Source organism: Erythrolamprus reginae, chromosome 1 (genome assembly GCF_031021105.1).
Source record: "Erythrolamprus reginae isolate rEryReg1 chromosome 1, rEryReg1.hap1, whole genome shotgun sequence".
In the NCBI taxonomy this organism is placed as follows: Eukaryota; Metazoa; Chordata; class Lepidosauria; order Squamata; family Dipsadidae; genus Erythrolamprus; species Erythrolamprus reginae.
In genome coordinates this window covers 319102064-319127359 of record NC_091950.1, presented here as the reverse complement: position 1 = coordinate 319127359, position 25296 = coordinate 319102064, and the positions used below count along the sequence as shown (strand labels likewise).

Below are 25296 nucleotides of genomic sequence, written 5' to 3'. Positions count from 1 at the left end.
AAAACACACACACGGGGACACAACAGCACTGAACAAAGCGAGATGATGCTTCCACCTTTTAGCTCGCAGCGGGGGGGGGGGGGGGGAGCGAACTGACCTTCAGTTCAAACCTTCTAATCCCAGAAACAACCGAGAGGAGGCGCTGCAGCAGCTCCCCCCCTCCCCGAAACTAAGGCGACATTTTCCCGGACGGCCGAGAGCACGCGCGAAGGCGCGCGACCCGGAACGCTGGGGCGTCATTTCCCCGGCGCCCGCACGCCACCCGGCGAGGGGCGTGGCCTGCCTGGGCCTTTTCTGCCTCTCTTTTGGCGTATACCTGCTGGCTTTGTTTTCGCGTGGGGAAGGGGGAGGGAACAGGGGGCGTTCGCTGGTACGTCTCCTCCTCCTCCCCTCCCGCGGTGGCCTGTTCGGAGGCGGTTGGTTGGTTACGACGGGCTCAGGTACGGGTTCCTGAAGGGGCATCCAGAAAGGAGCACGCCTTTCGCGCAAGCTACTTGAAGCGTCAGGTACGTTTGGTCCGTGGAGCATCCTTCGCTTCGCCTCTTTCCGGTGCTTCCACCCGCTAGCAGCGGCCCCGAAGCCTTTGTATTTCCCCCCTTTCCCGCCGCCACCTTCTGTTGTCTTCGTATCTCCCTGCGGTTCTTCCCTGCCAGCCTGCTCAGTGTCTGCAGAAAGGGGGAGATAATCTCTTTGGTTCTTCGTTGGGTACACCGGCACCAGCCTTCTTTGCATTCCTGCAGTGCAGTGAAAGGACAACCGCCTCTCTCTCTCACAGAGGCCCTATGAAGTTGACTTGAAATAAGCGTGCTATACAGGGCGCAAAAATTAAAGGGAACACTTAAAAAACAGAATATAACCTCAAGTAAATCAAATTTCTGTGAAATCTAACTGTCCACTTAGGAAGCAACACTGATTGACAGTCCATTTCACATTCATTCATTCATTCATTGGACTTATATGCCGCCCCTCTCCGTGGACTCGCGGTGGCTTACAACATTTCGATAAAAAATACAATATATAAAACACATCTAGTCCAATTAATAGAAATAACTAAACATTAAAAGATAAACATTTAAAAATCAAACATTCCCATGCATGCCACCATATCTTTCACATTCACTGGGCAGAGGCTGGGGTCTAATAGCCCCAGGCCTGAGGGCATAAATGCGTTTTCAAATTCTTACGAAAAGTGGGGGGGGGGCAGTGCGAATCTGGGGGGGGGAGTTGTGCAACATGCTGTTGTGCAAATTGAATACTTGTGCAAATGAAATATTTGATGATAATATTTCATTCAGATCTAGGATGTTTTATTTGAGTCTTCCCTTTGAGCAGTATATTTTCCCCTGTCCATTTGCATGTTTTATTTGTTTTGTCAGAACATATACAACATAGCAGGTATTGGTATAGATATAAACCTAAACAAAGTAAATACAGATAAATGAGGGCAGTAGGATAGGGATGGTGGGCACACTGGTGTGCTTATGCACACCCTTTACAGACCTCTTAGGATGTTTGTTTATTTATTTATTTATTTGTCAAACATGTATAGGGTAGTAGTAGTACGTTTGTATAAACATAACATAAGTTTAAAAAGTAATGATAAAAGAGGAGAATAGGACATTAGAACAGGGACAGTAGGCACAGTAGTGGGTTTATGCACGCCCCTTACAGACCTCTTAGAAAAGGGGAGAGGTTGACTCTAGACAATCTAAGGTGAAAGTTTTTGGGGTTTGGAGAAGAAACCACAGAGTCAGGTAGTGCATTCTAGGCATTGATCACTCTATTGTATTTTCGTATTTTCTGCAATCGACTTTAGAGTGGTTTACATTCAGTTTGAATCCATGTATTGCTGCAGTTGAATGTGAAGTAGTCATTAACAGGAAGGACATTTTGGTATATCATTTTATGAACTGCATTTAGATCAGATCGGAGGTGACGTAGTTGTAAATTGTCTAATCCCAGTATTTCAAGTCTGGTGGAATAAGGTATTTTGTTGCGAGTGGAGGAGTGAAGGACTCTTCTTGTGTTATATTTCTGGACTCTTTCGATTGTATTAAAGTCTGAGATACAATGCAGGTTCCAGACAGGTGAGCTGTATTCCAGAATTGGTCTAACAAATGTTTTGTAAGCTCTGGTTAGCAGTGTAATATTGCTAGAGAAGAAGCTACTCAAGATTAGATTAACAACTCTTAGTACTTTTTTGGCAATGTTGTTACAGTGGGCTCTAGCACTTAGGTCATTGGTGATGTGATGCAGACATCTACTTATAATCATAATTTAAAATTTATCACTTTAAGAACTTTTTAAAATTCGCTTGATCTTACATTGTGATCAATTGCATTGCATTTAGTGATGGATTCACGATAAGTAACTCCCTTTTGTTATTACAGTTGCACAAAGGAGTGGGCAGAGCAGCAGACTTCAAGGAAAGGTAGCTAGAAGAAGGTGTAGTCATCCACCAAGGCAACACAGCATTTTTCTGCTCCTGCAGGAAATTGCTGAACCCCCACTGTGGGGGGTACTGATTCTTTTGAATCAGCCCAGAACCTCCCTGAAGGGGAGGGGAAGAAGGGGACCTGGTCTGGTGCCTGTTTTGGGGTTTTTGCACACCCCACAGGCATTGTCCAAGAACCTCCACCAGCAGTGGAGTGGAAGCAGTTCGCTGCCTTTAGCCTTGGAAGACTGCGAACTGAAAATGGGACTGATTAATTGATGTCATCTGGAATGAAAAGGAAAGTAAATTTTGTGCTGGAGGAAGAGACAGAGACCTGCACTTTGGCTGGAGGAGAGATTTTTTTAAAGAACTGTGTTATGATAAAAGAACTTTCTGGCTAATTGGGGTAAGCGGCTAAACTAAAACCAGAACTTTTACACTTGCATATTAAGGCGAATAAGGAAGCAATTCTAAAACCCATTTGGATAAAAATTGGATGGTTTGAGGTTTGAAATTGAATTTAAAATATATATAAAAAAGAACTTTAAAAGAACTCTTGAATAGTTAAATGGAATCATTTTTAAATGATCTTTAATTGCTGTTTAATAACGAATTGGTGGAGCCATCTGTTGGTCAAAGCTTATGAGAACTTTTATTTATTTGTTAGAGAATTTATTATTTAAGCACTGGCCATGGGAAAAAGAATCTATCTGGATTATTGACATTTTTTCTGCAAAGGAGGGCTTGCAAAACCTTGTGGCAGCCTGAACTTTGTTTGAACTGTTCTGCAAAATATAACTAGGCTCCTGGGAAGAGCTTGGAACATCTGGAGATAGGAGACCTGAGAAAATGGAAATGGCAATTCAAGAGATAAGAGAATTGTGTAAACATTTATTTGATAACCTTAGAGCAGCGTTTCCCAACCGGTGTGCTGTGAGACACGGTCAGGTATACTGCGAAGCTCCTAGGGAAGCTCAAGCTGGGCGGGGCGCTGCCAGTGCCTCCGAGCTCCCACTCGCAGCTGTCCCCCGGCTCCTGTCCGTTGCCACGGTTTCTGGTGCTCTCCTGCTGGGCCCCAAAGAAGGAAGGCAGGAAAAAGGAGAGCTTCATTCTTCGCGCCTCCTTTTTCCTGCCTTCCTTCTTTGGGACCCAGCAGGAGAGCGCCAGAAACCGCGGCATCAGGCAGGAGCCAGGGGACAGCTGTGAGTGGGAGCTCGGAGGCACCGGCAGCGCCCCACCCAGCTGGAGTTCCCTGGCGTCGGCGGCAAGTGTCCTTTGGGGCCCGGCGGGAGGGCACTGGCGGTGGGAGCGGGAGGGTGCCGGCTGCAGCGGCCCCAGGCGGTCGCGGGGAGATGGGGGCGGCGAGAGGGAGCTCCAGTTCAGAGGCACCAGCAGCGCCCCGCCCAGTTGGAGTTCCCTGGCGTCGGCGGCAAGTGTCCTTTGGGGCCCGGCGGGAGGGCACTGGCGGTGGGAACGGGAGCGTGCCGGCTGCAGCGGCCCCAGGCGGAGATGGGGGCAGCGAGAGGGAGCTCCAGGGTGGAGGCACCGACGGTGGCGGTTGGACGTGCTGCTGGACGCCGTACATGCTGGCGCTGCGGGGCTGGCATATACGGCGTCCAGCAGCACGTCCAGCTTCCGTCGTCAGGGCTCCCGCTCGCAGTCAGCTGAGAGAGAGAGAGAGAAAGAAAGAAAGAGAGACATAGAAAGAGAGGCAGAGAGAGAGAGACAGAAAGAGAGACATAGCAAGAGAGGCAGAGAAAGAGAGACAGAAAGAGAGAGAGAAAGAGAGACATAGCAAGAGAGGCAGAGAGAGAGAGAAAGAAAGAGAGACATAGCAAGAGAGACACAGAGAGAAAGAGAGAGAGACATAGCAAGAGAGAGAGAAAGAGAGACATAGTAAGAGGCAGAGAGAGAGAGAGACATAGTAAGAGAGGCAGAGAGAGAGAGAGTGAGAGAGAGAGACAGAGAGAGAGAGAAAGACATAGCAAGAGAGGCAGAGAGAGAGAGAAAGAGAGACATAGCAAGAGAGACAGAAAGAGAGAGAGAGACATAGCAAGAGAGGCAGAGAGAGAGAAAGAGAGACATAGCAAAAAAGAGAGAGAAAGAGAGACAGCAAGAGAGGCAGAGAGAGAGAAAGAAAGAGAGACATAGCAAGAGAGAGAGAGACAGAGAGACAGAGAAAGAGAGAGAGAAAGAAAGAGATAGCAACAGTGGCAGAGAGAGAGAAAGAAAGAGACATATAGCAAGAGACAGTGAAAGAGAGAGAGAGAGCAAGAAAGAGAGAAAAAAGCAAGAGAGGAAGAAAGAAAGGTATGGAGAGAGAGAAAGAAGGGAAGGAAGAGAGAGAAATAGGGAGAAATAGAGCGAAAGAGAGGAAGAGAGATTTTTTTTGTCCAAACTTTTCTTTAGCCCCCCGCCCCCGTTCAATGTTCCCCAGGATTTTGAAAATATGAATAATGTGCCGCGGCTCAAAAAAGGTTGGGAAACACTGCCTTAAAGAATTGAGAGGAATGATGAATGGATTTTTTTCAAATTACTAAGGATCTTACAATTGAAACTAATAGAAAATTACACGATGTGGCAGAATTAAAGGAGACATTTGAAGACAGAAATATTATAATTATGGATTTGCAGATCAAGGAAACAACAAGCGAACTAAGCAATGATAAGAATGAAATTCTACTAGTTAGTGGACATGATATTAAATACTTTGATTATCAAATTTTGAGTGATGATATAACAAAAGTTTTAAAGAATTCCCTGGATATGGAAAGGGCAGATGATAACAGATTTTACTATGAGCACATTGAGACAAGCACAAATATAAATGGGGAAAGATGTGGTCAAAAGCACTGGAATTTCCAGAATAAAAGAAGAGTTAAAAATAAAATTGATCGGTTGGGATTAGCAAAGGAGACACAATAAAAAACAAAAGAGAAGGAAATGGGGATTTAAAATGACTAGAAAGAAGTTTAAATTTGGATTTATTCAAGAGATTTGGGATTATGAGAAGGGTTGTGATTATGATAATGGTTGATTAGGTTTAGATTAATTTCTAATTATTAGCTTCTATTAGATGCCTTATTTAGGATTTGACGTGTGGATTTTATGGAAATTTTAGGTTTATGGACTACGTATATTAAAACAGGTTTAACTGAATTAAATAAAATGTATTAAGTATGCTTAGAAATTTGGGAAATATTTGATTTGTTGAATCTATTTATTTATTTACTTATTTTATTTATTAATTAGATTTGTATGCCGCCCCTCTCTGCAGACTCGGGGCGGCTAACAGCAGTAAAAAAGACAAATATAACAAATCTAATATAAAAAGTAATTTAAAAAACCCCAATTTAAGAGACCAATCATACAAACAGACATACCATGCATAATTTTTATAAGCCTAGGGGGAAGGGAATATCTCAATTCCCCCATGCCTGACGACAGAGGTGGGTTTTAAGGAGCTTACGCAAGGCAAGGAGGGTGGGGGCAACCCTGATATCCGGGGGGAGTTGGTTCCATAGGTTCAAACTATTTTAATGAATATATTCAGGAAATATTAGGTTGGTTCATTACATTAAAATAAGCTTAATTAGTTTTATTAAAATGTACAAATAAAGCAAATTGAATCTGATAAGCAAAATTGGCATATAAGAACAGAGATGGTTTTGAAAGATTCATAAAAATGGAATTAATGAACAATAGATTATTTATGGTGTATTGAAAAAAATGTATGAAATTAATTATATTTTTTCTTTTCTTTCTTTTTTCCTTTTTTTAGTATTTTCAATGTTTGTGATTTGATATAGGGGTTTTTAGATTTAAGTAAAATGTGTAAAGAGAAATAGGAGGCACTGCGGCCTATCACTTAATTAGAATGTTAGAAACATTATTTGTCAGTATATATTTGAGGGAACATTAATTAAGAGAGGTAATACATGATTATTCTGATTGCTGGACGACAAGATTAGATAATTTTTTTTTGCAATAAGGGACAAAAGATTTATAGAGAAATTAATAATTTTGTATTATGATTTTTTGGGGAGATTATACAAGAGTTACTAACAAAATACTGCATTTTATTGTACTGGAAATAGAAGATATTTGACATTATACTAAAGTGTATGAAGGAAATATATATATATATATACTGGAGAAGTACAAGGAAAGGTAGTTGTTGCGGACGGAGCAAAGGAGTGTAGCAGGCAGATTCATGTTAAACTGAACTTGGAAGTAAAGGAAATAAAGGCCAAAGGTGCAGTGGTTGGAGTTTTACAACATTATAAAAGTTACCTCATCAGTGTCATCCAGGTCATGGTTGTCGCAAAGGTGCTTTCTGGCTTTTCTTTGTCAACATTTTGCTTGTCCTCCAAGAAGCTTTTTTAGCTCTGATTGGATGGTGGGAAATGGAAGGATTTCTACTCCTTGCCGACAGCTTGTCATTTGGATTCTTTTAATGAAAACGCATCCGGTTGCTTTCATTAAAAGAATGCAAATGATCAACTGCCTGCAAGGATTATAAATTCTTCCATCGCCCACCATCCATTCACAGTTGAAGAAGCTTCATAGATAGGTGACCAGACGTCCTGCATTCAGCAGGACAGTCACGCTTTTTAGCTATTTGTCCCACGTCCCGGGATATTTTTAAAAAGTCCCGATCCCCCCCCTTTTATTTTTCTTTCTTTCTTTATTTTTATTTGCTAACTCTCCCCCCCCCCTTTCCTCTTCCACTGTTGCTTGCTCCTCGCCCCTGGTTCGACACCTTCCTGTGGCCACCGCCATGGGGCTGAGCTGCCCAGGCAGGAGGGCTCGCTGGCTGCGACAGCAAAGGCGGGGGACGGAAAGGGAAGCGCGGCTGAGGCGTTTGCTCCCCTGCTGCTCTGACAGCCCATCTGTTGTGCTTGGGGGCGGTTGGAGGGATGGAGTAGCATTTGTGCCGGGCGGGAAAACCCGTCTGCTCACCAGGTTGCCAGGCGAATAAAGGTGGGTCTGTCTCGGCCCGACGTTTTTCCTTGCCTTCGCCCCGGCGCAGTAAGTGGAGAGACTAAGCATGCTCTTTCATTGATTGGGAGAGAGAGAGAGCAAGGGACAGAGAGAGCAAGAGGGAGAGAATGAGAAAGAAAGCAAGAGGGACAGAGAAGGAGAGCAGGAGAAAGAGAGAGAGAAAAAGAAAGAGCAAGAGACAGTGAGTGAGAAAGAGAGAGTGAGAAAGAAAGAGAGTGAGCAAGAGAGGGGGAGAGAGAAAGAGAGATAAGAAGAGAGAGAGACAGTGAGAAAAAGCTAGAAAGAGAGAGAGAGTGAGAAAGAGAGGGGAGAGAGAGAGATTGAGAGAGGAAGAAAGCAAGAGAGAATTTTTTTTTTGGGCTAAAACATTTTTAACCCCCCCCCCCCCCCCCACGCTCAATGGTGTCCCTCTTTCACAATCTTAAAAATCTGGTCACTTTATTCATAGATGACAATCAAAATGTTGTCAAAGAAAATCCAGAAAGTCCAGTTGCCACTTGAAAAAGCACCTTTGCCTCTTCAGCCTACTCTTTTTTTGGGTGTTTGGTAAGTCTACTGCACAGAAAAGACAAAACAGAATGAAGGAGTTCCAGATTGCTGATGCAAAGCAGATATAGTATCCCAGTTGTTCCAGGCCATATTGTGCCTCTCACCAGCCTGCCTTAAAAAAGTAAAACCAAGTTACTTTAGTTATCTAGTGAGTGGATAGCCGATTAAACTGAAAAATAAATAAGACCAGTAAGTTATAAAGACAGATACAAAATTGGAGTGAAAATATGACAAAAAGCTTTAAAGATTAGCAAGGATTGGAGACTCTAGCAGTACACATTTGTACATTCCCTAATTGTTCTCTCACCTTTAGGAAGCAACTTTTTAATTTTATAAATGATATTACATAAAAGACTGAGAAAATATAAGAAAGAATAGATACTCTTAAGAAACCAGCATTCCGTGACCCTTTAAACATTTAGTCTCAAAAAACATCAAATAATAATTATGTCTAAGAGTGACAAAATTTAGTGTTTTTCTGATCCAGTAAAAGCAAAAGCAGAATAACTGATTAGATTTTGACATTATTTCCAGTTCTTGGACACATTTTCTTACTACAGTACTTCAAATACACACACACTCACACACTTAAAAATAGTATTACTAGGATTGGTTATGGAGTTGAAAATGTGTCTGGAAAAATAATTGCCAATAAATATATGTAATAAAAACATTTCATTTTAATGTATTGCCTTTCATAATGCACTTCCATGTTTTCTGAAGCAGTGTCCTAGAGACAATAAGATGTATTCATTCTGACATACTGTACTTCTAAAAGTAAAGTAACAAAGGAAAAACAATTTCCCTAAATTCTGTGAAAATACTTTCTTTTTTGCAGAAGTTCTGCTGAACTTCTAAGTGAACAAGACTGGAGGGAGGGGGCAAGGTTTAGAATAGAATTCTTTATTGGCCAAGTGTGATTGGACACACAAGGAATTTGTCTTAGTGCAGATGCTCTCAGTGTACATAAAAGAAAAGATACATTTGTCAAGAATCATGAGGTACAACACTTAATGATTATAGGAGACAAATAAGCAATGAGAAAACAATATTAATAAAAATCTTAAGGATACAAGCTACAAGTTACAGTCATACAGTCTAAGTTGGAGGAAATGGGTAATAGGAATTACAGTATGAGAAAAAACTAGCAGTAATAGTAGTGCAGACTTAATAAATAGTTTGACAGTGTTGAGGGAATGATTTGTTTAGCAGAGTGATGGCATTAGGGAAAAAACTGTTCTTGTGTCTAGTTGTCTTGATGTGCAGTGCTCCGTAGTGATGTTTTGAGGATAGGAGTTGAAACAGTTTATGTCCAGGATGCGAGGGGTCAGTAAATATTTTCACAGCCCTCTTTTTGACTCGTGCAGTATACAGGTCCTCAATGGAAGGCAGGTTGGCAGCAATGGTTTTTTCTGCACTTCTGATTATCCTCTGAAGTCTGTGTCGGTCCAGTTGGGTTGCAGCACCAAACCAGACAGTTATAGAGGTGCAGATGAGAGACTCAATGATTCCTTTACAAAACCAATATTTATTGGTAGAAGGTGTATGTAAATTAAATTTTTGGCCAATATTCCGGATTCTTATTAAATTAAAATATAATACTCCATTCAAGAACCTAAGTTGACTGATATTTATCTATGTTACAACTTCTAGCAGTGGTGAAATATCAAAATGAGTCGCCGTCGAAAGTCGGCTCCTCCCATGAGGATGAATGAAGAGAAAAAGAAGCAACTCTGTTGGAATATGAATGATGATCAGACAAATGACACAATAGATGTAGATGCCCTGGATGAAGACCATCCTGTTGCTGGCACAAGTTCATCTTCTGCTGTACATATTGCAATAAATGATGATAGTGGAGATGAAGACTTGACTCACAGAAAAAAGAACACAAAATCCCCAGATTTCTCAGCAGTCGTAGATGAAGCAGAAGATTCTTGTCATCCATTGCTATCTATAGCCATACAGCTAAATATTTTGATACTTCCTTATCAGGCTGATCCTCCCTGGAAAACTTTGCTTGGAGAATTTACACTCCAGCTTCTTCCCGAACAACATTTAAGTGACAATATCCAGAAAAAGGGGCTAACTTTGATGAGAGCAGAATTTAGTGATTATCTGCGTCTTCTGGTCCATACAAACGATATTATAAAGATGGATAAAGGAGAAGAATCATTACAGAGTACTTATGAACTAGATGTTTTAGTTGAATCATCTTTAAATAATGAAATTATGGAAAATTTAATGTGGCTGCAGAAGAAAAAAATAATTGTACTGTATCAAAGATCTGGAGATACCCGTTCTATAAAGGTAGTCAATTTATATAATTAATAGAATATACTGTATCTACTGCTGAATATATTTGCAATTAAGAATATGTAGAAAGGTGCCTGAATAGGATATTGTAACTAATGTCTTTTATCTGTACATGGAAAATATGTTAGTATCAAAGACAGGAATCTTTCCTTTAGTTCAATTGCTACAATATGCATAATAGATTTTACTAGATTTTATTCTTTTGCAGGATCTGTTAACTAGCATCTGTGAATAAAATGTTAATTATGCCACCTTAAATAATGAAAAGATTTCCCCCAGCATATCTTAATACAGTTTTCATATGTTTTAAATTTTCTATTGGGATGTGCAAATAAAACTCGTTTAGTCATTAAATTTTCTTCCTGTAGAGCAGGAGTGGGCAATTAATTTTGCCATGAGAAATTGGGATGGTTTTAGAGGGCCAGACTAATATATTTAACTTCGTTCTACCCAATACTGTAAAGACCCAGACCCTGGCCTGACCTTAACACCCAGACCCCTAATTGTTTGCTTTACAGCAACATGGTGCACCACAGTCATTGCACTGGAGTGTTTGCTTGGCTGATTTCTGTGCTCGGCTGCTCTCGGTCGGAGGTCGGGGTCCGCTCCAGTGCGAGGATGAAAGAGCTCACCGCATCTGCTGGGACTCCTCCGGTTCCTGCTTTCCTCATGATTCATCAGGAAAGCAGGAACCGGAGGAGTCCCGGCAGATGCGGTGAGCTCTTTCATCCTCGCACTGGAGCAGACCCCAACCTCCGCAGACCGTTCACAGATAGTGGGCGGGCCAGTCATAGACAGTGGGCGGGCCGCATCCGGCCTGTCAGTCGCCCCTTGCCCAGGTCTGCTGTAGAGGAACTGTTCAGATAGTTCTGTAACTTATTATCCAAACTTATAACTTGCCCATTTCTTTAAACTTGAGGAATTATTTACCTGTAAATTTGCTTTTAACTGGAATCTTTACTAAATAAATTAATGGGTGTGTTATATTTTGCTGTGAGCCGCCCCGAGTCCGCGGAGAGGGGCGGCATACAAATCTAAATAATAAATAAATAAAATAAATAAATAGTATGCGTAGCATTAAATAACTAACGGTAAATCACAAATATAAGCTACTAACTAATTAAAAAGGAAACAAACCACATTTTATCTATTATTAGATCTTCTAATGTTTTCTGTAATTTCAGTTTAACTCCCCCAATACCACTACTGCATTTAATTGAAACTGTGAAACATCTTATTTATTTTTCCTTCTCTACTGGTTTAAATATCACCTACGGAGATTATTATATCATGGAAAAGGAAATGCAAATCATTTATTATATTATTAATTACATTATGGTTCAGTGTTTTATGAATACATACGAATAATTGTTTGGTTATTTTCACCCAGGATTCTCAAGACCTCGTTAATAGGATGTTTCCAGCTTTCTTTTCCCTTGCAGCTAATAATTGGAATATACTTCCTCGTGAATCACAAATAATAGTTATAATTTCAATTTTTAGAAAAATATTAAAACATATTACTATATAACTAATGAAAGAGAATATTTGCAGCTCAGGGGTAACATGATGGATCCTTGGTTGTTTTTTTGCAGATATTTCATTACCCAAACTAGGTAACATCATCAGTACCAGTAAGGAGTGCAGTTTGCTCTCAGTTTTATATTTTGCTTGCCTGCCAGTGCTGGCTGGAGTGAGATTCTTTGACTGAGTCAAGAAACTGCCAAAGAAGCTAACAGCAAACGGTCCAACCAAAGAATCTCTAAGGCCACCCCCACCAACACTGGCAAGTAAGCCACTAGATGGCAAACCTATGGCACGGATGCCACAGGTGGTATGGGGAGCCATAAGGGAGGGCACATGAGATTTTGTCCTGTGTCAGCTCTAGCATGCATGGACGTACTGGCCAGCTGATTTTCGGCCTTTGGAGAGGCAGTTTCGATCTCTTTAGGGAAGCTTTCCTGAAGCCCCGGAGGCAAAAAAAATTCCTCCAATGGACAAACCGGAGGTTCGGGGAAATGCACTTCCGGTTTGCCAATTTGGGCATTTTTCCCACCTACCAGCAGTGGTGGGTTTATGTAGTCCAGAGAGCCTCACCCAGGGGTGGGCTGCTACCCGGATGGGGAGGAACGCAGTGGGGTAGCAAAAATAGAGCTCTACCCCAGAGTACCCAATTTGCACTGAAAGATGTTGAAATAAAATGCAGGGCATCCTGCATAAGCCATGCCCACAGTGCGGTAGCAAAAATTTTGGTAGCCCTTCCTTCACTGGCCTCACCAGTATGAACCCACTGATTTTCCGTGATTTCTTTTCCGGCATCTTCATGTGGAAGAAGCCCTCAGCTATGCTTTGGATGGAGAATAAAGGTCAGCATTAAGACAAGGACAGGCGGAAGGTCTTCGTCCGCACAGAGACGTCGCGCCCCCAAAATTGTCGAAAATCAGTGGGTTCATACCGATGCAGCTCTCTGGACCACACCAGTAGGGACCCATCACTGCCTACCAGGCTTCAGAAAGGCCTGTACGTGTGCGTGGGGAGCAGTGCAGGGTGTGCTCATGTGTAAGGGGAGGAAAGGGTGTGTGGGCATATGCACGCATGCCAGCACACCGCTAAACACCCTTTTGGCACGCAAACCAAAAAAGGTTTGCCATCACTGCACTAGAATATAAACCAACAGCAAACTGCACTCCTCCCTAATATTGATGATGTTATCTAGTTTGGGTAATGAAACTTCTGCAAGAAAACAAGCCAGCTCAGAGAGCACCAAGGACCCCTCATATCATTATAACTTAGCTTGTTAAATTCATATCATTATAACTTAGCTTTTTAAATTACTTTCACTATTTTTAATGAACCGTTGTCTAACCCGATAGCCCTTTCATTATAAAATATTCCAAGCATCTTGATGAATTGTTTTAAGAATTGGTTCAATATATTTGAGTAAAATTAAATTGGGAAAGGCAGCTTTAATACTTTCACTCTTCTTTCCTTCTTTCCTTCTTTCCTAATTACAGTATATTAAATTACTTTCCTCACATTTTATTGTATATTCTAAAGTTTGTCTAAACTTTTTTAATGAACATTTCATTCACAGGTTGGAATATATCTTCTTGAACTTGGCATAAGTAAGTTAGAATTCCTTAGTGATGGAGGGGGAAGAATAAGAAAGGCCAATCAACTCCTTCAGAAACTGATGAAAACTTTTTATCACTTTGTAATTCCAGGTAAATCATATTTTTCAGACCAGATCCTTAAAAATGTGTTTATGAATAACATCACTTAATTATGAATTCTGGCAGAATCTGTGCCATCGTTTATTTGCCAGTTTTCTCTATATTGTTAGATTTTTGCTATTTACTTCAAATTCTTTTAATAATAGCAGCCTTTGGTCAATTCTTCAATATAAAGATAGCATAGGTTTGTTGCTAGGAAGATGCTTGCCTTTTTGCCCCAAAATCTGTATGCAGATAGGTTTAAGTTAGGGGAAGATTTACAGGATTATTACTGTTATAAAATCCTAAAAAAAAAGGAAATGAATGAAGAAGTACTGTACTTTGTAGACACTTCATTCCTCTTGACTAGTTTAGTACTACCACTTGTGGCACATAAGAAATTAAAGAGAATAAACTAGATATACTTGGAATAGTGAGAATATTCTTACAGACAATTTGGATTGTTATAATTAGTTTGGATGCTTCATTGTGGAAGTGAGTGTAATCTTATACATATGATTGTATGGAATCTTGCAAGATACTTATCTAATTGTTCTCCCCCCTCCCCTTTTTAACAATGGGAATTGCCCAGATTCATTTGAGAGTCAGGTAATTCTCTAAATCTAAATAAATCTCATTCAGATTTATTCAGAATCAACCTTCAACTCTATATTCAAATAAATATTCTCTAATTCAAGCCTATTCATTTATTGTACATTTAAAAAAAATCAGTACAAGTTCAGTGAATTAACTTTCTCAGTGCACAGCAGAAGAACAAGATTCTGGTCTCTACCTTCTGCCTAGCAAAAAGCCGTACTACCACTTTTCCATTTTTTTTTACTTCTCATTAACTTTTCAATCAAGATGCTGCCAAATGCATTCCCAGACACTTAGTAGGGAAACAGACAACATTTTAGGTCATATTTATAGATAAATATTAAAAATTCAATAGTCAAATGGATTCACAAATTTAAACACACCATAATTTCTTGTAATCAATTCACAACATTATTATTTCATCAGACATTTGCTCATATATTTGTGTTGTTTTCTTATCCCTCTTTGAAAGCCCAGAAGCATTATTGCACTAAATTATTATGTTTTTAATATGCAGATATTTTTTCAACTTTTTATTTCTTATGTGGTTTAAAATATTTACAATGTTACTAATAGTCAATAAAGTTGCACATTTTTTAGACATTCTGGAAGAAGATGAGCAATCGGATAGAGATATAGAGCGGCAAAATATTGAAGAGCTTTATGACTACGTGAGGCATGTACACCAAAAAGAGTTACATTTTTTAAAGGAAAATGTACAACATTCTGCATTGATTCCTGTCCTCAGACCATATCAAAGTGAGGCTGTAAATTGGATGCTGCAACGTGAGAACTTTAGAAATATGTCTACCAGTGGTAAGTATCACAAAATAGCAAAATGAATACATATATATACAACATGTTTAATATAGAATACATGGATAATGTACTATGAGAAGATTGTTAAATCCATCTTTTGTCTTATGTTGCTTAACGACATTTTTAAAAACTAAAAAAAAATTAGAAACTAAATAAAATATTAGCAAATACAGTCAATTTGCCTAGTAAATAAACAGTCCTTAAACATTGTATCAATAGTGACATTCTAATCTAGCATTTGTTTCTTTAAAAAATGACACCCCCTCCCCCTTTCATTAATCCACGGAGCCCTCTAGTTAAGAATAGCCTCTCAGAGAGATCCCAAACAGTTTCAGAAACACTGACATTCTAGGAAGAAATTTTATGGAATCTACCTACCTACTTACCTACTTACCTACCTACGCGAAAACCACTCACACATTAATCACAAAACCTCCAGAACCATAGAGGCTACAAACTTGAAATTTCCCACGCATGTTCCTCTCGCCTTCTGGGTGCTCACTAAGAAAGGATTTTTCAAAATGACCATCGGAGCATGAGTACTTCTTGTATTATTATTAACAAGCTTTGAAGCTAAGGAGGTCTACTCCCTTCTCCCCACCTGAAAAGAAATCTGATCCAAATGCAAAACATCAGCAGAGGAGTTTCAGTTTCACTTTTGCTTTTGCTTTCACAGCAGCAAGCAGCTTTACTACAGAACAGTTGATCTAAGCCAGCGTTTCCCAACCGGTGTGCCGCGGCACACTAGTGTGCCGCGAGACAGGGCCAGGTGTGCCGCAAGCTCCTAGGGAAGCTGCAGCTGGGCGGGGCGCTGCCGGCATAGATCCCTGTAAGCTGCACAGTGAGCTGGGGCACGGGCAAATTCCAAGCATGGCGCACCCTTTTTCAAGCGAGCGCACAGTAGCCCGCCTTCCCCGCCCAACAGCTGATCTGCCCCTCCCAAGCTGTGGGCGGGGGAGAAAACCCCGGCTTCTCCGGCTCTAGTAGGCTGCAGTCGCGTGCGCCTACCTCCCCTGCGACCTCAGAAGGCGGCAAAACATGGCCTCCTTCTCAGCCAAGCATCAAGGGCACAGAGGAGGCACGGAAACTTTTACAAACATTGGAGCCCGGCTTGGCTCCTACCGCGGAGGTGGCTGCAGCTGCGGCGGAGCCTGCGACTTCTCCTATTCCTTCTCCTCCTCCGGCCGCCGTCCTGCTGTGCTCCTTGTCTGAGCAGTCCCATCGCCCCTGCCTGAGTGTCGTCTTGGGCGGGAGAGAAGCGCGGGGGTGGGAAAGGAGGAGAGCCCCTCAGCGCTTCCCCTCCGCCAAGCTGCCTGCTTTTCCTCGTGCCTTGTTGCTACCTCCTGCCTTTTTCCAGGGGCCTTTGGAAGGAACCCAGGGAAGGGGGGGGGGGTTGGGGGTGGCTGCAGCAGCTTCTCGTCCTCCTCATCTGGCTGCTAACACCCGCCCGGCCCCTTTTGCAGTTCTTTCACTGAGCGCTTTTGTCCCAGGCTGTCAGCAGGCGTTCTTCTCACAGCTGAGGCAGGATTTGGAATGTCGGGTGTGTGTGCGTGCGGGCTCCGCATCCCCCTGCCACCCGGAACATTTAAAATAAGAAAAACCTTCACCGGCCTCCGCAGAGAAGAAAGGAAGAGAGAGAAAGAGAGAGAGAGAGAGTGCAACAGACAGAGCAAGATAGAGAGAAAGTGAGAGAGGGGGGGGAGAGAGGGAAGAGCTAGCAAGAGAGAGAGAAAGAGAGACAAAGGAGAGAGAGAGAAAGAGAGCTAGCAAGAGAGAGAGAGAAAGAGAGACAGAGAAAGAGAGAGAAAGAGTTAGCAAGAGAGAGAGAAAGAGAGACAGAGAGAGAGAAAGAGATAGCAAGAGAGACAGAGAAAGAGAGAGAATGAAAGAGAGATAGCAAGAGAGGCAGAGAGAGCAAGGGAGAGAGAAAGACATATAGGGAGGGAAGGAGGGAGAGAGAAAGAGAGCAAAAAAGAGAGGAAGAAAGAAAGAGGGATGGAGAGAGAGAAAGAGGGGAAGGAAGGAAGAGAGAAAGAGTGAAGGAGAAATAGAGCGAAATGGAGGAAGATTTTTTTTGTCAAAACTTTTCTTTAGTGCCCCCCCCCCCCCAGTTCAGTGTTCCCCAGGATTTTGAAAATATGAATAATGTGCCGCGGCTCAAAAAAGGTTGGGAAACACTGATCTAAGCCACACACAGAATCCTTCCTGTCTCCTTTTTGCTCACACAGCAAATAGTTTGAGTTTCCAAACATCCTCCCCTCTCTCACACACTAACAGGATGCTAGCCAGATGAATACCAATGGTTGCTGGTAGGCAAAGACAGATCCCCCCCCCCACTTATTTTCCTCCTCAGTTCAGAAAAATCTGCTCCTTCTACTGTAACACTAGTTAAAGGTACAAGAGGCAAAAAAATGCAGGAAAATATTTACAGAGGCAATTAGGGAAACACAGGTAAGAGGAGCTGCCTGTTTCTCCTATGGCCAGTTCTACGTGGCATGTTCTAGAGTCAGTTCACTCAACAGCCTGGTCATCCTCCAGCCAGACATCAAAACCAGGAATGTTGTTTACGGGGAGGTCCTGAGCAATTCATCTGAGCGATGAATTGAAAGCCTATGTGATGCAAATAATGTCTTCATCTGTAACAGAAACTTAGCTTACCGTCTCTAATGAAATAACACAGTCCCTTTTTAAACTACTCATAAATTTTCAAGCTTTAAGTGTCAATTTAAGTGCCCATCACATAGTTCCGTAGTGAAGCACAAGTATTTAGCTGGTGCTTTTATATTGTGGCGAGGGATTGCTGTTAGCACAAAGCTGCAAGTTGCAATCATGTGCCATTGTGTGTGACATCCACTGGTAAACTTGTCCTAGCTGTGGTTGGTAAGTGATGACTACCTGTATTTTTATATCAAGTAATAATTTAGTTAAAATGGTTCTATATAATGAGGAATGGCCTTCCTTAGAACTTCAATTTCTATCTTAAAGTTTAAGGAGATATGAAGTTCAATGAATTTCATTGCCTTTTTCTTTTCTTTCATCAGATAATGCCCTCCACTATTTATGGAGAGAATTTATTACTCTAGATGGGCTGAAGCTCTATTATAATCCTTTTACTGGCTGGTAAGAATAGATCGCTTTAATATTACATCCAAAAGCAGAACATTGAAACAATTGAATGTAGTTGATGATGTATTTAATATTCTAAATATTGAATTCAGTAGGTTGAATTTGTAACAAAAATCCATATTTATTTTATTTGCAGTGTAATCCGTGATCGACCTGTTGCTGGACCTCAGTGGCCTGGTGGAATATTAGCAGATGAAATGGGCCTTGGAAAAACAGTAGAAGTCTTGGCTCTTATTTTGTCACACAGTCGTAAGGATGTTACACAAGATGCTCTAATGTTACCAGAGGTGAGAAATCTACATTGTGGGTGGATAAAACTATTCCAATATTCAAATTTTATTCAGTCCATTGATTGTAATTGGAAGTTATAATTGGAATATGTAAGCAATTATTTCTCCTAAATCTGTTGCTTTTGAAATTTGTAAAACAATTTTCTATGACCCTTTTATTTTTCCTTTATAATCAGTGTCAAGAGAAATGATTCAGTTGTGAATGTAATACTGTATGCTAGAAAAACTGAAATGAAGTAGAACATCAGATCACAACATAATTTTACAGGATTCACAACAGTCTTCTTAATAATTCTTAAGCATTATTTTCCTCCTTCTCCAATCCATAAATTAACATTGTGTTCCATCCAACTCTTAAGAGCACTACACTTGCGTGTTCATTTCTTTTTAGTCTAATTCAAACATTGATACTTTACTATCCCCTGAGCTTTTTACTATCTACCCTAGTGTTTGATCGTCTTTTCTGTTTCTGTCCCTGGAACACCATACAATGTGACACACTGGCTAGGCATTTAAAAATTCTGCAATTTCTCTCAAAACACTGATGATTTTAAGATTGCTTTATTTATGGGCTTTAGCATTTATTCTAGAGTTTGTCAGTTCCTGAATCAGGAATGTATTTGTTCATAAATTCAGCTGCATGGTTGTTCGCAACATTATTTACATAATGGAATCTCTATTCTTTTGTGACCTGTTTGTTAACCAGTTAATGGACCATATAAATATTCATCTGGTTGTTTCAAATTTCAATCTGAGTCTTGAATGCTAAAAGGATTAGTTTAATTGATTAATTATTAGTAATTATTCTGATAATTTAATAGAATATTTTGGGGATGGTTTCATTGGTAGCATATTGGAAATGTCACTTTTCCGTATAACACATGAGAGAATGCATACTAGTTTTATGAAGAAAGTTGTTCAAAATCAATCTTCTCTATATCATTATGCTATTACATAACTCTGGTGTAGCTATATTGTAATGATTTGTCTGATTCTTTTTACGGTATATTGAAATATAAAGCAATAGCAATATTCTAAGGGTTGCAGGGTTTCCTTACCCTTGGAGAAAATCAAATCCCAACTAATTTTTTTAAAATTATTTTGTTAAAAATATCAAGTTGACTAGAATATGTTAATCCTATTATAAAATGTGTCCTGTATTTTTGTATTATTCACAACACAGTTCAACTAGTGTTGCAAAATGGTAATCAATCTGCAGAATTTGAAGCTGGCTAATTTGACCAATTTGTAATTATAACTTTACCAATAGTCATTCGCTATAAAGAGAAGAGAAAGGATGTCTTCTGGGAAAATACAGTTCAGAATGTTTTGAATGGGATAAAGCATTTTGTGTATACACTATTTGCTCTCTTCTACAGTGTCCATTGTGTATTTTATGCATGCACAAAATGACTGACAAGCATTTTCACATAAGCACACTATGCTTTTTCACAGGCTTCTTACTCATGGTCCAGTTGAAACAAAATTCCATGAATAAACAAGGCCACACCTGTATATTTAAATTGGTGAAAAGCTTAGTATTTCTAAGTACTGCTTTTAGAAATAGTGCTTAATTCTTACAATTTCCTTTTCCAGTCTTAATTCAACAGTGTTAATAAACAGTTATTGATTGACATTGATTTTTTATAACAATGTTAAAGTTTTCACTTAAATTCTTACATACTTTGATAAAAACCAGTAAATGTACATTTTATTTTTGTCATGCCTAGCATTTGTTATTTATTAGGTAGACTGTGACACATGTTAAAATTATATTTCAGGGTTTTTTAGTAAATTTCTTTGTTCCACCACAACCTGATAAAGGAAGTAAAAAGAAAAACATGATGAAAATTGAATTTACACTGAAGGAAAAAGTCCAGTATCCAAGTAAGTATTTTTCAGCAGGTATCATTTGCATAACCAGCAGTAAGAAAAAAAGTCTCTCTTTAGGAAAAAAAGTTAGTGCTGAAGTTTTTACATATATGCATAACACGTTTTCCCGAAAATATGACCTAGTCTTATTTTCTTGAAACCCCCCCCCCCAAAAAAAAAAAAAAAGACTAGGGCTTCTTTTCAGATTTGTCTAATTATTGACTCACCTCATGTCGGCTGCACAGAGAGCCCCACTCATAAGGAGCTGGCTTCTAGCCCACATCGGCTGCTTGCTGCCACTTGCATGCGTTGTCTCCGGCCTCCATTTCACCCCAACAGCCTTCTGGAAAGCTCTCTGCAGCTAAGAAATGGGCTCCAGATTGACGTGTGGCACGTCAACGTCCTTGTTTCTGTTTTGCCTTCAGATGCTTTCCAGAAAGCTCTCTGTAGCCAGTATTGGCTGCAGAGAGCATTCTAAGGAGGGGCAGGATCTTAATTAGGGCTGATTTTAGGGTTAGAGCTTAAATTTAATGCATGCGTTCAAAAATGGTGATAGGGCTTCTTTTGGGGGTTGGTCATATTTTTTGGGGAAAACGGTACATACATACATGTATACTGTACATACAGTACATACTCTACATACATTGTATGCCGCCCCGAGTCTACGGAGAGGGGCGGCATGCAAATCCAAATAATAATAATAATAATAATAATAATAATAATAATAATAATAATATATAGGGTCCAATTCAAGGTCTTGTTATCACCTTTAAAACTCTATTGGTCTAGGGCCAGGTTATTTGACAGGTCTTTTTTCTCCCAATTACGTCTACCTGATCCACCATAGCAGTATGTTACTGGTCCCCTTTCTTAAGGAGATCCATCTAGATGGACCAGAAAGCAGTGCATACTTTGTGGTGACTTCCTCCCTGTTGAACATCATTCCTGTGGAAATAAGATTGGCTCCCACAATATGCTTTTGAAAGACCCTGAAACATGGTTTTTCCAGTGAGCCATGGAATCCCAGGGTAATATGGAACTCATCAAATGGCTGGTTTGATTGTTGTGGCCTGGATGTGGAGGTTTGCTGGGTTTTGTATTCTGGCTTTATTTCTGTAAGCCACCTGGAATCATCAGGAGCGAGTTGGGCTGCCATATGTGTTTTCCTAATAATAAATATTCACTTTTTTACTTATTTAAGATACTGATAATACTATCTCTCTCAGTATGTTCAAAGTTAACACAATTGTAAAAGTTTTAGTATTCATAATTATTAAAAACTAGAACTATCAAATTCCTAATAAAGTGATGTTTATTTCTTCCAGGCAGTTATTTACTTATAAATTAATAAAGCATACATTTTTCTCAGATATCTTATAATTGTGTGTGGGGGGGAATGTTGAATAGGTTTAATATGAAATTACTTTCTATTCTTTAAAAATTAATAAACTTTCAAGATAGAGTCTTTGGAGAGGGGTGGCATAAAAATCTAATAAATAATAATAATAATAATAATAACTCATTGCTTGAAATTTTTTCAGTTTTTATTTTTCCAGTCTTTCCTAGAAAATTTTCTTAATACATAGGTAGTTCTTGTAAGCCCTTGTATGTGATTCATTTACAATCACATGCAGAGGAATTCAACTATAAAATCAGTAACAGTCTCGAATAATGAGAGTCTATTTGGGATTTCTCAGTAAAATAGAAACACATTAACAGAAGCATAGATATATATTATAATATACAGGTATATTATATTGATATACCGGTAAAATTTGGGTGAGAAAACCTGTTCATAAGTCCTAAAGTTACATAAGGAAATGAGGTTAACTGTTGTATATTTTTGGAAAACCCTTTTTTCCATTGCTCTACTTACTCCGAATAAGTTTCTTTCCAGCCCTAATGAGGTGCTACCGATGTTCCCAGCTCTTACCAGCTTTCCAGCTCTTCCATTGATACTTCTTCCGAATAAGGTCTTTTTCTAAGCCTTAACCAGGGGATAAAATAATGTGCTGAAGCCCACTAGAGTAAGGATGCTAGCCAGATGAATACCTGGTAGGCAGATTCTCCCCCCCCCACCCCCAAATTTTCCTTCCCCAAAACTAAGGTGCATTTTATACTCCGGTATGTCTTATACTCCGAAAAATACAGTAAATACTTAGTTTTTGCTGAATAATTTTTTTTCTCTTGTACAGAAACTAAAGCACTTATGTGTAGTGTAGCATTCTATTATTAAATATATGATGCTTTCTATATACCTTTATTATGTGTGATAATTGAACAATTGGTGAATAAAAGTATTGTAGGTTAGCAAGAAATTAAAAATTTAAATTGTTTGGCAGAAATTACTACATCTGCAAACTAGTAACAAAAATTTAAGCCAGAGCTTATAAGTGTTACAATAAAATCTTAAAATTACTTTGCAATCTCTTCACCATTTTGATCAAAAATATTCATTCTTCATACAGGTTTGCGAGTAATGCTTTTAACAGCTATAAAAGAAATGAAAGTGAAGAGGGGAGTATCCATTATTGCAATTTTTAAGTATGTCCAGTCCATATATAAATACGATGTTCAGAGGAACCGTCAGATTCTTAAAAGAACTCTGGGAAAATTAATTGCAGAGAAGGTAGTGGAGCAATTCAAAGGCCATGGTCTTGCTGGATCTTTCAAGTTGGGTAGAAACTACAAGGAACAGTTGTTTTGTAACAGATCCAAAAAACAGGTGAGCCTGAAGGAAAAAGGATTATTTAGGATTATTTAAGTACATATCCATTGCTATAATGAAGCTTTTGTGGGGACAGGAAATAAAAGATAGGCTACCAGATCCATTGAGTACAAATAACAAAATTCTACAAACGTCATTTATGTAAAATTAACCTTACACTGCAACATGATTATATCACGTTTAAGATACAGTGCAAATTTTTAAAAAGTAATTTTTCTACATACAGTTGCACAAAGCCTTCTGCTAGTGCAGAAACCCAGTCTTCTTCCATATAAGTATTCAAAGTGTTCTTGCAGATATAAGGCTTACATGATATATAGAATGTTTATGAGTGGGCCTCTTTGATATGTCTTTGACTTGCATGTACTTAAATAGAAAATCATTTTAGAAAAAAAAAATTGGACTTCCCATTCATGACTTCCTTTAAATAGTAATGAAGTTTGTATTAAAGTATGTTCTTAATTGTCCCTAATCTTTTAAGTACTTTGACAGAATTGTGTACAATTTTGACAAAACGAAGTATAGATCCCATTTATTTTAAGTTAATATTATAAAGTTTAAAAAATGTATCAAATACGACATGAATAGGTTTTTTTAATGAATCATAAGAGAATTGTACTGTAATTTTAATTAACAAGAATACTGGATTGTGGAAGGAAAGAAACTTACTTGTACATCGATACGTATGTTTTTAAAAAAATCAGTTTGGAGATTGCCAAGTGTACTCAATGTAAGTGTACTCAATGTAATTAAATATATATTCTAAACAAGGTTAAGAGATAGTCGTTTAGGTTAAGAGATAGTGGTTCATACACGTGATACAAGCAATCTCCAAATGTCCCTTTCAGATGTGTTAAAGTCTTCCATAATTTATTTCTGGTGAGAATTATATGAATTATAGTCAGAACACATCCTGACGGTTCCGATTGTGGAATACAGCATGCAGAGTTGATGTTTTCCAGCTCTTTCTTTCTTATAACATCAGAGAATTAGGAATTAGTTGTACAAAAATTAAGTTTGTTTTGTTTTATATTTACAGCAAAAGCAAACTTCAAATCGATCTCAGAAGAAAAAATTGCCAGACCGTAACACTGAAATCGTAGAATTGAATGATAAGAATGCATGTTCTCCAGATGCTCTAAAGTTACCTCAGGTGACAGATATCACAGCAGAAGATCATGATTACTGTGCTGATATCAGTGAATCAAACCTAGATTCTAAGCGTTGCAAAACTGAACATTCTCAGTGTAGATCAGTGGACAATATGTGTAGATCCAAAGATGAGATACGCTGTAGTGTTGCTGCTCCTAAAAATATGGATCAAACTGAAGAGATGCAGGATGCCTTAGAAGAACAGTCTTCAGTTTGTCAAGAACATACTAGCATCTTTAAACAGCATCCTGGTTCTGTGTTTCCATTCAACACCTCTGATTACCGCTTTGAATGCATCTGTGGTGAGCTTGGCTTGGTTGACTATAAAGCTCGGGTACAATGCCTGAACTGTCACCTGTGGCAACATGCTGAATGTGTGAATTATAAAGAAGAAAATCTTAAGATCAAACCCTTTTACTGCCCCCACTGCCTTGTAGCAATGAAACCAGTTCCTACAGGAGCAACTCTCATCATTTCTCCAAGTTCAATATGCCACCAGTGGGTTGATGAAATTAATAGGCATGTGAGATCATCGTCCCTTCGTGTGCTGGTAAGAAGCATTCTTTACAAAAACAGTAGTACAGTAAGAGTTTGAAGAATGTGATGGATTTCTTAAAAGAAAGAAAGAAAATATATTTTCTTGTGGGTATTATTTTGTATAGCTCAGGTGTAAATACTTGCCTTTGTAGAAACTGGTGGAGAACGCAAGGTTTTTCATTATATCTATACCTTCATGATATTATTGCTAGCATTTACAAAAGCAATTTGAAGTTCATTGTAACCTGGATAAAATATTTTTGTTCAATTTGTTGCTAGAAAACTTCCGAAATTACACGTAGCCAATAGAAAATCAGCCACAATTTGATGTGTTTCTGTTTCTTTGAAAAAGTTTTATTTTTCTCCGCATTAAATAACATACATAACAACACATATACCTTCAATACCAATCCATATATTTATATTATCTCTTGTAGTAAACTAATAAAATAGCCTAAATCACATTTCAAATTCCCAGTAGTTCAATCTGTCCAAGAATTTATTCCAAGGAGCTAATTTTGATGTACTTCTGTATTAAAGGGATTAAGTCTAATTGTGGGAATACATTTTAATTCTCTTTTTGTGTGGTACTTTTTTCCATTCTGATCTCTCTTGTGAAAAATTTGAATGTCATTGCATTTATATTTTCCCAAACAGTTC

At 39.1% G+C, this 25296-nt stretch overlaps 1 protein-coding gene across 4 annotated transcripts in view; it reads left to right on the top strand.

Annotated features, from left to right (window-relative positions):
• Positions 1-262: 262 nt before the first annotated feature.
• Positions 263-25296, top strand: part of SHPRH (SNF2 histone linker PHD RING helicase) — a 62485-nt gene continuing 37451 nt past the window's right edge. For 2 of the 4 annotated variants that reach the window (XM_070733669.1, XM_070733667.1), the window contains exons 1-9: positions 265-506; positions 9644-10297; positions 13398-13527; positions 14713-14928; positions 17973-18051; positions 18194-18344; positions 20129-20234; positions 22688-22944; positions 23987-24649. In XM_070733669.1, coding sequence (XP_070589770.1) covers positions 9659-10297; positions 13398-13527; positions 14713-14928; positions 17973-18051; positions 18194-18344; positions 20129-20234; positions 22688-22944; positions 23987-24649 — 2241 coding nt within the window. In that variant the 5' untranslated portion in view covers positions 265-506; positions 9644-9658. Of the gene's footprint in view, positions 507-9640; positions 10298-13397; positions 13528-14712; positions 14929-17972; positions 18052-18193; positions 18345-20128; positions 20235-22687; positions 22945-23986; positions 24650-25296 lie in introns of all 4 variants that reach the window. The other 2 variants (XM_070733668.1, XM_070733670.1) reach the window with 2 other exon arrangements.